This window comes from Dermacentor andersoni, chromosome 7 (genome assembly GCF_023375885.2).
Source record: "Dermacentor andersoni chromosome 7, qqDerAnde1_hic_scaffold, whole genome shotgun sequence".
NCBI classification, from domain to species: Eukaryota; Metazoa; Arthropoda; class Arachnida; order Ixodida; family Ixodidae; genus Dermacentor; species Dermacentor andersoni.
Window position 1 is genome coordinate 29,687,998 of NC_092820.1, and position 13,353 is coordinate 29,701,350.

The 13,353-nt window shown below is 44.6% G+C and overlaps 1 protein-coding gene across 3 annotated transcripts in view; it reads left to right on the forward strand.

The window, feature by feature from the left end:
- Adck1 (aarF domain containing kinase 1) overlaps positions 1-13,353 on the forward strand; it is a 119,663-nt gene that overhangs the window by 87,862 nt on the left and 18,448 nt on the right. For all 3 annotated transcript variants that reach the window (XM_055073115.2, XM_055073116.2, XM_050182231.3), the window contains one exon: positions 5,011-5,154. In XM_055073115.2, coding sequence (XP_054929090.1) covers positions 5,011-5,154 — 144 coding nt within the window. The remainder of the gene's footprint in view (positions 1-5,010; positions 5,155-13,353) is intronic.

Sequence of the window (13,353 nt, forward strand, 5' to 3'; positions counted from 1 at the left end):
GCACCGAAGGCGTTCCGGACAAGTGTTTCTGGCTCTGTGCCAAGCTCGTTATCAGTGCCAAGAGTGCTGTCGGCCATATAGATCGTGGAGTTCAGTGTCGAAACGAGTCAAGTCTCGTGAAAGCGAAACAATTTCCGAAAGTGATTGCCCAAGAATCAAGCCATTCATGCCGTCGAGATTGTCTGAGATTAAGTACTTCTTAAAAGACGGCAAACCATTTCATTTGGGGACAGTACCAGGCCACTATGAGGCCATTCTGACCGGGCCCACAAAGGGCCTCCCATTGTGGCCACCATCCGAGAATTGTTGACTCATTGACGTCAAGCCGCCGAGCCGCAGCAGAGTTTCCCAGGCCCTCGGCCACTAAACTTACTTTTCTCTCGAAGCGATGATGTTGTGAATTGACGTAGTCAAATCTCAAAAGGCCACAGGGTAATGCAGCAACCGTAACCGTAACACCAGTCTTGTACAAGCATAGCCGGAATGGTGCATATTCGAAAAAAGTTTTGATTTCAGTTGACTTTATGAATTGAGTCGAGACGTAAATGTATGGGTTGTCGACATAACGTTGAAATCCGTAGAATTTAGAATACTTGATTTAAAATTGTAAATTTTGCCGTTATTCAAACTTAACGCGACGGTCGAGTTCAGGCAACAAAAATCATGAAAAAAGGTTTCGTTGTTACAATTGAGTAAATGCGGTAATTCATGCCGCCGAGAAGGTACTGTGATGTACGTGCCATGAAACCGTATCATTTGCCGCCGACTCCCAAATTTATCAAAGTGAATTGTTTTCTCATTCAAATTTGCTTTTCTCGATTGCCTGACATTTGGAAAATTCTGTAGCCCCTGCTACATCTACGAGATCCTCTTCTTCCGCTTTGACCAGCGGCCAATGGCACATGCTCTCCCCGTCTCCAGACTTTCTCCCTGTTGGCGGTTCTTGGAGAGACACAAAGAGCAGGCGCCAGACAGAGAGCAACTGGAGATGACTTCAGACTGTGCCGTGCGCAAGTCCCTGTGAAATGAACTACATTTCATGTTTTGAACGTCTTTATTACAGCTACCGAGGACATAACATTGACGACGAGGCAGTGAACTTCAAGCTCACATTGACCTGCATCTGTGCTATGCAATGGCAACACACGCACTGGGCCGACTACCGGAGTTCAATGATGCATCATGGACATAGTGTTTTGGATGTCTCCAGTTTTACTTTGAAGCTAACAGCATCACGGACCCCAACAAGAAGAGGGCACACATGCTGACGCTATGCAGTGAGCAGACATATGACAGCGTCTGTGCCCTGGAGCAGCCAAGCAGCCCAGCTGAAGTGGCTTACGACGACATTGTTGCAGTGCTTCAGAAACACGACTTGCGACCATGCTAGGTCTTCAGCCGAGCTCGCTTCCAATAACGTGACCAGTTGGAGGGAGAGACGGTAAGAGCCTAGGTCGTGGCGCTGAAAACCCTGGCCGCCGACTGCAACTTCGGGACTCTACTTACAATGGTTAGTGCACCAGCAGATGCTGGAGAGCAGACAACGTCAATAGCATCACCTGCCAACGCAACAATGCTTCCCTTGGACATTACGTTGTGTGACCGGTTCATGTGCAGACTACGAGATATCCTGCAACAGAGACTCTTTGCTGAGGGTGACCTATTATTGCTACCGCGGACATGAACAGCCCCTTTTTGTGTAAGAAAAATTGATCGGTGACTGTACTTATTTGCATAAGAGTCTAATTTCAATAGAACGAAATTTTGATATAACGAAGCAAATTGTTGATTTTACTGCCTTCGTTATATCGAGGTTCAATTGTATGTCAACAGCAATGGGCAAAGGTTTGATTATATTCGACCCCAGCTACTGGCATGAAATAACCACATGCAATAGGATATGCTTCTTCACCCACCAGTTTCACTCACCTGAACAGCAAAATGTACCTGTTTACTGCACATATGGCAATTAGCATGACAGATTTTGTCAAACACATCAAGGAAAGTAAATGTGTGCACGTGATTGCTGTGCTCTTCTCATAAAAAACACAAACACTAAAGCTGCAGCAATTAGACACCTCGTAAAAACTTGCATGATGGCACAGGAAGCACTGATGTAATGTAAGCAATAGCTGAGTGCACGATATTGGTGCCTAGAATGCGCAAAGTACGAAGAACCACACAGCGTCCTTCACAGCATGGCGTCAAATGCCATGCACATCTTTTTAAGACAGCAGTCGTCTGCTAGCTGCTTGCATAAGTTCAAGCAAATATCCGCCGACAGCTCTGAGACTCCGCAGACAGTCAGTGACTTCCGGTCCGTGAAAAATAAACGCGATTCTGGCAGCTCTGGGACTGGTGGGCGGGGCTTCCGAAGAAGCAGTTCGGGACTGTCGGGGACTGTTAATCAAAGAGGCCCGCTAAGGCATATATCATGCAACGGTTCTTGTTTCTTTGAAGTATACATACACAAGTTAGGCTGAAAGTTTGAGTCTCAGTAGCTCAAAGCCTTGCTGTTCATTGACAACTACAGTGCCCACGCCTGCTCAGCAATCGTAAAGCGATCGAAATCTAATTCCCGCCGCTGAATAAAACCAGCATTTTCCAGCAGTTGGATCAGGGTGTTATCAAAAATTTAAAGGGCCCCTAAAACGGTTCGGACAAATTTTGTAGATGCGTAGGGTACAGCTTAAGTAGAACATTCGCACCACAATTTAAGTGAGGCGTTACGTATTAATGGAGCTACAAGCTATTACAAGTTACCCTCCTCCCTAGCCATGCTTTTCCTCCTCAACTCGTTCGCCGAGTTATTGCGGCTAAGCTCCGCCTTCACTGGTTCTGCGTCACGATGCGACGTCACATCGTCCACTTCCGGTTGTTTTGGAGCCCGCCCCCGCCCGCGCGAAACCTCTCCGCTAGCCGCTTGGCTGTCGACCCCAAGCGAGAGCTATCGAAGCAGCGTGCGTTGCGAGCATTCTGTCGCAGGGCCGAACATGTCTGGTATTCTGTTAACCACACACCAGCGGAACGTTTCGACGGAACGGTGGAAGCATAAACTAAAGCTGATGAAGGAACTTTAGTGTAGACGTACGTGAGCTGCTTGATTGGTCTCCACGGTCCAGCCACCCGTTGGCGCAGTGCTTAACCAGCCACAGAAAGAGGTAATATTGCGCTAACCAAGTGTAAAACATTTTAAACATTAAAAAAAACAATGTGTTAATGATTACTCCTGCGAAAAATTTACATCAGCAGCAAAGAAGAATTGAAGAATACATTTTGTTACTGCTACTGTGTCTGGTTGAGCTCTATGCCACCAGGTGGCTGCACCGTGCAGACGATTCACGTTTGCGCTTCTGTTCATCCCATGAAACGACACGCAAGGGGACACAGCCAGGCCCTGTCCCCTTTGCGCTGGCGTTTACCCTAATACCGGACTCGTGAAACGCTATTGCATTAGTTGCTTCCGGTGTAAAGTGACGGCCGCAATCGCACAAATCCTGGTGCCGATTGGATAGCGGCAGTCCGATGCACTGCAGCCAGCCCGCTCGTCTACTGGCTTGCAGAGGGACACGATGTCGCAGCTTGACATATTGCCAGTCGCTACGCTTGCAGTCCACAACGCAGCGAAGTCGAATCATAGCGCTCGGGAAAAGACAGACCGACACTGACGGCGGAGCTCTCGTCAAAGACTGAGCACGTTGTAGCACAAGCAGACGACACTTGCTGTGTGCCGGAAATGCTTAATTGTACTGAAAAATTGTTCTTGTGCATTCTCTTTATGTTACTTTCTTTTTATAAAAACAAATTAACTAACATTCTATTACGAACATCATTTGTTTACCATAGACTCGGAAAAATTATCGATCATGCGTCCAGGTCAGCCAATGAGATAGCTCGCCCCACTGACGCCATATGGGTGATGTGCGTCATATGGGTAGGGGCGGCTTAAAGTTCCGCTGCGCAGTGTGCTGCGATCGGCAGCGATGTGCATTTTTAAAACCTTATAATAAATTACACGCTTTACGCGGAGCACTTAGATGCGTCAAATAATGATCAGAAGGACCTACGCTAACGACTCAGTACATTTGTAGAAAATCGTCAAAATCGTTTCAGGGTCCTTTTAAAAGTGCTCTATTGTTCTCACCTGCTGCCCCTCATGATATTTACTGTTCATTCATATTTAAAAAAGCGCCAAAAAACACTGACAAGGGAGGACACAGGACGAGCGCTGTGTCCTGTGTCCTCCCTTGTCCGTGTTTTTTGGCGCTGTTTTAAATATGAATGATCCGTACCAACTAGCTTGCACCCAAACCCTTCTGAGTCATATTTACTGTGCTTGGACAGTCTCATGAAGAGCAGTGTGGACTTGTCGTCCGTGAGCATTCTTGCCGATACATGAAAAGCAGTTCAGCAGAACAACCTCAGTAATTATTTCCATCACACAAGATTTGCTTTCGGTGCCGAGCCCAAAGACTCAGCCCACGAACCTGAACTGCCACCTATTATAACAAGCTCGAATGCAGACATCATGGACGACCTGTGCCGAAATGGACAATGACGAAATAGTTGAACGAGTGCTCTCGTTGTCAAACAGTGACTCTGGCTTGGATGGTGGTGGGCCACGTGCTGCATAGCCATCACAGGTGGATCTGACTCGAGCCTTTCAAGTCCTGGAGTAGTGATAAAATGGCACTGGCAGAAATACAGACGTGCTTGGTTGCATGCAAGAGGAAGTGCATGCGGCAATGGTTTAAGCACTTCTTTCTTTTTTTTGCACATGCACCCTAAAGTGTCAACAAAAAATATTTCTTTAGGACATTCAATATTTCAGCCTCATTTATGTTCCCTGTGGAGTCCGAATTATCAGTTGTCGACTAGATTATATTTTTCCATGCCTGAACCAAGATGTTGATCTGCAAACGAGCATGAGTCACTCATTTTCTAGTTCATAGCCGATGTTCACAGTGAAACTTGTTGCTCTTTAGGCATCACTTCCTTCCTCCTTCCCAGGTGTCCAACCGGCTGGGTCAGCTGTACAGTGAAATGATCTTTGTGCAAGGCTACGTGCACTGTGACCCCCACCCGGGAAACTTGCTGGTGCGACAGGGCGACACAGGACCAATGCTGGTGCTGCTGGATCACGGGCTGTACACGGTGGGTGCAGGGCTCACTCCCACCGTCAATTGCTACAGGGGCTAGCAGCATTGGCACTGCCAGCATTGTAATACTGGCAGAATTGGTACTCCCATTGTTGTAGGCTGACAGTACTCATACTGTCAGTATTGTAATGCTAACAGTACCAATTGATATTGCACTAACAGTACAGTTTAGGAGTCATAGCAGGTTTGAGGCAGGCTTTTTCTCTTCTTCCTTTCTTTGTTCTTGTTTCTGTAAAACTAGTCCTGAAACAGCCCTGTATAGGCTGCTACAGTCAAAACCTGCAACAACAAAATTCTTGCGACAACGAAATATTTTTGTATCCCCATAGAATTCAATGCATTTCGCATCTCTCGACAACGAAATGTCGCTATACTACAGTCCCACATAAATTTGCCGGAACGAAACCCCGAATATTTCGTACTCATGCAAGGCTAGCAGGCTCCAAAATGTGCTCAAGTGCAATTGCTCTGCACTAAAATTGCGGAAAAACCACCTCATTACACTTACAAAAATGGCGTGGGCACCGCCATTTTTGTTTAAAAAGCAACCAAGTGCCAGCAGCGATCGTGCCGGAAACACGTCATGGCCGCCATGTTGTTTGTTTATCGCCCATTTGAAGTGGCAACATGCTGTTACCGACATGTGACGACAGTTTATGCACATCAAATGCAGTGTGTAATGTGCGCCTCGGCGAGAAAAATGCAGCAAGAAATGAGGAAATCCATGTCCCACCAACGTGGAATTCTTTATGGCACTTGAGATGCGGTCGCAGCAGCGAGTGCCGCACATCGAGCCATGATTGAGCCGTCGTCCTGGGAATACGCACTCCTGAGAACGGTGGTTTTGGTGCCACCTAACAAGACATCGCATGCGGATTCACTGCCGGACGTAGATTTGCACAAAGGGGCCGTAATCTTTATTGGCTACCTTCGGGTGCACCAGATACGATCACTTTCGCACTCAGCACCAGACGCATTGGTGCCTACAGGCAACAGCGTGTGCTGGAGAAATGCTGCTGCATTCATGGAGTGCTGTTGCTCTGCTTCCAGTGCAGAGTTACCAAAAATCTTGCAAAAGTGATCGTATCTCCGAAAGCAAATGACCGAGAGTCCATGGCAGTGCTGCCAGTGCTCATCGACGCATACAGCACACTTTGTACTGTCGGCAATGCGGTGCTATAGCCTCGAGTAAAGCTTGCCAAAGTAGGCTAACGGAATTTGACAGTAATGTTTCGTTCTCCGATGCATTACGTATATGTGCTGTCTCATTTCACAACAACGAAATTCTCACGAAGGTGAATTTTTTCGCATTACCTGCCGATATTGTTATTGCGAGGTTCAAATGGATATGCAGTGGTTTAACAGCTGTGGCAATTGCACCAAAAGCAACCCCTTGCACTATCGTGCCCCGAAAGGGCATTTTAGTGGAAAGTTGTGACTAGCCTCCATCTAAAAAGCATAAGAACGAAAGCGTCATTCCATTCATGCTGCCTAGCTAGTAAAACAAAGCAAAACTTAAAGCGCACTATCGTCATTATCCAAGAGGTCAGCGGAAAGGCCATAGCCATGGATAAACAGATGCTGCTGGTCCCCCATTTGCTGCTCTTGGTCTTTTGTTGCATTTCTATCTGGTGGAGGTTCCCTCGTATCCTCGCTTTGCGCTCTTGTTGTTTGTGCTGCAGTTCAGTGTGGGCTGGAGCTTTCTCAAGGAGGCTGTTGAATGAAAAATGAGTTCAGACAATGTCCATTCTCACAATATTTAGCATGGTTGTTGAAAGTGCCACTGTGACACATTAGAATTGCCCTGTAATATATGTGCTGAACTGTTGGCACATAATTTGCCATTAGTGGGCACCTTCCTTGCAACCCTCATTGATCAGAACAGCAGATCCCATAGTTGTAGTTTGGACTGCGTTCTTTTGTTCCAACGTGCAGTCATGCAGGAGAGATTTCGCACATTAGGAGTAAAGAAACCTGTGACCGTTCTGATTGTAAATTTAATTTGGAGGGGCACATTCTATAGCGCGCGGTCTTCCTCTCATGCCCTTGTTTTGTAATGCTTTTTTGTGTGCTCGAAATGCGGCGAACATGCAAACACCTGCTGCAAGTATTAATGGTTTAGAAGCGTCTTTATGCTGCATTATATGTGCAGGCACGGCCATTCTGTAAAAAATTAATGAAACTTGTTCGCTCCTTCTTATCCTGGATGCTGCATTGATGTGTTCAAAGCCAGCTTCATTATACTCATTTATGAATTCAATTGAAATTGTGATCACATGGTGTACAGATATACATTTGATACTGCGCCAAAAGATCAAACAGTTGTTGCAGCACTCTATGTGTAAAAATAAATAAGAAATTTTAGATGTGAAAACAGGCTTGCTTGCACTGTCAAACCTCTAATCAAATTTGACGTCACAGAATTTCCGGTTTGTCGAAGTGCTTTTAAGTGCCCAACACTAATTCATAGAACTAATGCATTGTTAACCTTGAAGTAAGGAAGCAAATTCAGTGTTGCGCCTTATTTAATAAGTTTTGGGGGGATATGTGGGCAAGAAAAAAGCTCACAGGAAACCTGTCGTGTTCGATGCAGCTTGAAAGTCATTTGCACATTGCTACAGTAAACACATTACCATGCAGATTTGAGGCAGACATTTACAAAAACTCCCTAATGCAAGGTCATATCGTTGCAAGCTTAGTTAGGCTCTACCGGCAGCTTCTCTGCCGCACTCATTTCAGAAAGACGCTTATTTCTACGATAACTGTATGGACCCACTTCTGACAATCCAAGAAAACCTTTAATCTCAGAGCAGTTTGTTATCATAGCCAGTAAAACTATACAGCTCTACGTTGTGGGCTTGTAAAAGCCAAAAATACAAATAGCTGGATGCAGAAATATTTATCTTTTTTTTTTTACATTGCGCAATTTGCAAACTTTTGATGCTGACTTCATATAGTTGTGTACAAAGTACCTCAAAGCATGTTAAACAGGGGCAAAAATCAAATTTTAGTGTGCGGCTGTCCTTACTCTTACACTGCAATTTCTTTGCATTATAAAAGGTATTGCTGTAGAGATGAATACAGCTCTCTCTCTGCACTGTGGTTATCATTATAGTCTTGGCATAGCTTTAGGGCATGACCTGTAGACCTGACCTGTAGACCATGACCTTAGAGCAGGCCTGTAGAGGGGCGAGTTGGTCTTTGAAATCTGAGGAGTTACACTACACTGATTACTAAAAAACAAGACTAATTGCAGACAAAACACGGCGCAAAACAAAGTATGGAAATAATAAAGTGAAGTTTATTCTTTCAATGTAAATGGCAGCATCGTGTGAACTTATTGTGATCCGCCAGATTTCAGATTCTTTGACATCTAGCAAATCATGCCGAACACAACAATGAAATACCACATACAACGCCTGCTCTTTATTGTTGGCACCTCCTAGACGTGTAGTGGTAATTGAGTCATGTGACATGCGGTCCTTTTGTCTGTTGCGCACATGGACCTTACAAAAAGCCAACTGGGATTGGGAAGCTGGGACAGCCCTTCTGTATTTCAAATAAAAACTGAAAAGAAAGGCTTTCTATGCAATGAATTATAAATTGATGAAAAACACACGTGCATTCGTAAACTTAGAACCTCACAGGTATTCAGTACAACATAACATCACTAATTTATTAGTTTTAGAGGAAATGGAAGCAGGGTTGTGCGAGTACTGAATAGTAGATTTTGAATCTAATATTGAATTGAATATTCAGAAAACTTTCACAGAATTTGACGCTTACTAATATTGAGCAAGAAAACAAGGTGCTGCAAACACTCGGAGACTCCTAGCATTGCATAACAAGAATGTAGCAAGCTATCAGTAACTTGTGTACATATAGATAAAGATATACAGCACAGTCTATTCATTTTAAAGGAAACTCCAAATTAGTATGTCAGCACTGATTACTGTTCAGTTCTAGTATGTGTACATCTGGAAAGTAACTATTCTTTATATGAATAGAATTTCTGTTGCATATAATCAAGTGTTGTTTTTTTTCCCTCTGAAACTGATTAGTTAGAGATGCTCCGTTGTGCTGAATACCGATGAGGTTCTCAGTTTAATAACGGACCTGTGTTTTATAGCAGTGTTCTACTTGCTGCATAGAAAGTTCCGCTTTCTGGTATTTCTCTAAAATGGAGAGGGCTAGCTGAACTTTATGGCAGGTGAGTTATCGTAAGGCCAATCTGCGTGACAAACGAAAGGATTGCACATCATGTGAATCAAATCACCACTCCGTGCGTAGCCAGTGCCGACTGTAAAGAGCAGGCGTCGTATGCACCATTCCATTGTCATGTTTGGCATTTGCCACCTGTCGGATTCTGAAATCTAGAGGGTCACGGTAAGTTCGCGCAACACTCGCTCTCCACTCCCCTACCCCTTTTATTCATTCCCCATCTGCACAAATGCATACAACTGGCCATGACGCTTTCGTGCCCGCCGTGTAAATCCATAAGAGTTGCTCGATTGTGCATCAATCAATGGCGTCGGGAATGAGAGGTTGCTGTACGGTATATCGCTATGTGGACGATAAATGTATACATCTACTATGTGTACAGATGTATACAAAGGTATACATCAAAACTAGTATGAAATAATGCAGAAATACACACACCAAACCAACGCCTAAGTTTGTCTTAGGAAATCAACTTATTGTTTGTTTATTTATTTAGACATACATATCTTCATTACCAATAGGGATAGAAAATGCAGAAGTAAATAATGTAATGAAAGTCAACAACAGTATTCAGGGTGTCTACCAACTGGGAAAACCGAGAATTGTCGGGGATTTTTAATAGTCAGGAAATACTCAGGGAAAACTCTGGGAATTTGTGATTCTATCAGGGAAAATTAGCTGTAATTTTATTGAAAGGGAACGAAAGTCGTGGTAATGCTGGCTCAAGTAACAAAGAGGAATCATAACTAATCTACTTTGACGCCATGTCGTCGGCTGGAGGAGGTGCCAGTCTACAGTCAACGACAGACTTTCTGGACGCTCGATAATTCTGACAGCTTCGCGGCGCCACCACATCCCCCATAGAGTCAACGTCTGAAATTTTGGACGCGAGAACCCTTCGCCGTCCAATTTTCCGCACATTTTGTCGTGACTGCAGGTCCAAAACGGCATTAATCAAACAGAGCCACCACCGCCACCATTTTGATTACTTTACCGCCTCGAACGGCGCTCTTGCACGCAGATCCACTTGCAGCCGTAGCCGCCATCGTGGCAGCACTAGGCCCAGCTACTTCATTATGCAAAAAAGAAGTGAGGCGTGCAGACAGGACACAAGAGTAGAGAAGTGGACAACACGAACGCCAACTATCAACTGAAGGGGGCACCGTTGTGTCTTGTGTCCTGTCTGCACGCCTCACTTCTTTTTTGCATAATGAATCCTTACCAACTAGCTCAGCTTTCTGTCGTTCTAAGCTTCATTTCTAGTACTCTGAGCCGTTTTCCATGTTCCCCTACTTATCTGCACAATCCTGCTTCTTTAGCTTCTTTAATTGCGATATGTATGTTACGCGCTAGAGTCATGTCGTGGTTTAGTCGTAATCGTGTCGTCCCATTGGAAGTTCAAATGATGTGTGGCTTCCTTCAACCATCAACTGGGCATGCCAGGAGGATTGGAGCTATTCTTTCCGCTGAATCATGGTGCCAAGTTAGGTTCTACCAGGAGTGTCTAAGTGTCCGTTGTGTGGCCCTGGGAGACGGTCGCCATTGGAACCGCCCCTACGTCGATTGGAATAAGTTAGCCGTGAAACACGCGGACTTCCTATGGAGGATGAAACTTCCGGAGCTTCAACAAAGTAAGAGGAAACACCTTTCTAATAAGTCACCGTCAAATAATGTACTGGTTTTTGAAGACGCCATCGTAAGTGATAACCATAGAAGAACCCTTGCTTTAGGTCCTAAGCACTGTTTTAAGCCTAACATAAAACCCGTTGACGTGTTAAGCATACCGCGCTGCATAACCAGGTTCGTCCCAGAAGAAGAATGCTCACGCTGTATTTCGGATTGCATTGCTAGCATTAAACAATCAAATTCTCATTTTAAGACGTCTGACCCTGTCCGACCGTTAGTTGATTACCTTGTGGAGCATAAACTTAGACCAGTAATATCTGACAAGGAAGGTCATTTCGTAATTATGCCAGATGACATGTTTTCAGAAAAAGCAATTTCAGCCATAGAAAAGAATTTACAGCCAGTAAAACTCAAGCCTTCGGTAGTTAAGCAACGTGTGGTTGACCTCTTGTCAAGACATAATCTTGATAGGGTTATCTGTAATGTCAAGAAAGCTAAATCCCTCACCTTAGAACTGTTTTTCTCGGCCAAGACCCATAAACAAGAAATTCCTTTTCGTGCTATAGTGTCAGAGAAAGGGACGTGTCAAGTCTGTGTCGCTATAGTTACCTACAGAACTGCTTAGCTTCACCAGTTTTTTCAGACCCCATTAGCTTACGTAATTCTCAGGCACTATATTCAGTATTTGAGAGAGGAAAATCCTGGTGATTGTACAGCTTTTAGTATGGATATCGAAGACCTTTATTATTCTTTGCCGCGTGACGGGTTGCTAAATTCCGTAAATGAGTGCATTAAAGAACAAGTGCAAGAGTCGGCTTTTATTGACAGATGCGGTGTTTCCACGGGAGCTTTTCTAGAAATTCTTTCAATGTACTTGAAGTCGACGCTGATTGGGTGGAGAGATGGCGTTTTTCTGCAGAAATCAGGCACTTGTATTGGCTCAAAGGTTGCCCCTATTCTTAGCAACATTTACCTGAGTAAGGTTGACAACTGCTTAGAGAAAGCCTTAGATGATAGCGTTATCAAGATATTCCGCTAGGCTGATGATTACCTGATCTTCTGCGATAGGGAAGAATTCGATTCCGCTGCTACCTCAGTAAGTGAGCAATTTAAACTTTATGGGGGAGGATTAAAGTTTACCAAGGAATTTCCCCAGCGACGCGTAATTCAGTTTCATGACATTTCCTTGATCTTCGAACAAAATCATGTTTGTTGGCAGTACTCCCCAAGATCTTCGAAGCCATTGCTAAACTTTCAATCCAAGCATTCCAAAGTAGTAAAAAACGGAATTGCCATGTCGTGCCTTAAGTCTTCCCTCACCAGATCCTGCGTGCACAAAATGAGCGCCAGTTTTAATGCGCAGGTCCGGCGCCTATTAGAAGCAGGTTATCCTAGTGTAGCAGTGGCCACTGTGGCTGAGCGCCTAAAGAAGTCGGTTTCGAGAGGGACGGACGTGATTAGAGAAAGCAGTAATAGCAAAAAAAGAGTAGTGGCTATTCCGTATATTCATTCATTCACTTTCGCACAGGCTTAAAAAAGTTGCAAGTATATATGATGTTAATGTTGCTTTCCCTGCTCCCAATAAGCTAGGTAAGATATGCGCTGCCGTACAGAGAAAAAGGGAGCGGGTAAAAGGCAAAAAACAAACAGATATTTGTCCAGTGCAGCACAATAAGAACAACAGTTTTACTGACTGTCGTATGGATGTGGTTTATAAAATTCCCCTTAGCTGTGGCCAGTTCTACGTAGGGCAAACGGGACGGTGTATGAATCGGAGGCTAATGGAACATAAAAGGTTGTTAACTGGTGGATCGCCTTCTAATCTTTTGCTACATTGCCGAGATTGTAACTGCACGCCAGAGTTAGATGAATGTGTGATATTGTACAGGCATAAGAATGAAGATACGCGTCTTATGGTAGAGGCATGGCATATCTATAATGGTGGAAGTGCGTGCGTGAGTCAGCCTTCGATTACTTTACATAAGGAAGAGATTAGGTGCCTTAACAGTTATCTCTCACGTAGACCGGCACGTGTACCCGACTGACACGTGGTGTTACCATTCCTGAGCATGCGCAGATGAATTTTGTGTCTTCTTTCTTTTTTCGCCTCAGTGGTCCCTTCAGTTGATAGTCGGCGTTCGTGTTGTCCACTTCTCTACTCTTGTGTCCTGTCTGCACGCCTCACTTCATTTTTGCATAACGAATCCTTACCAACTAGCTCAGCTTTCTGTCGTTCCCAGCTACTTTGACGTTCGCTGCTAAGCTTCTTGCCATTCGGTGCCCTGTTTTTCATTGAAAGAATTCGCCACTGTCAGCAATGCGACTCCGTCTTTGTGGTCCTCGCTAT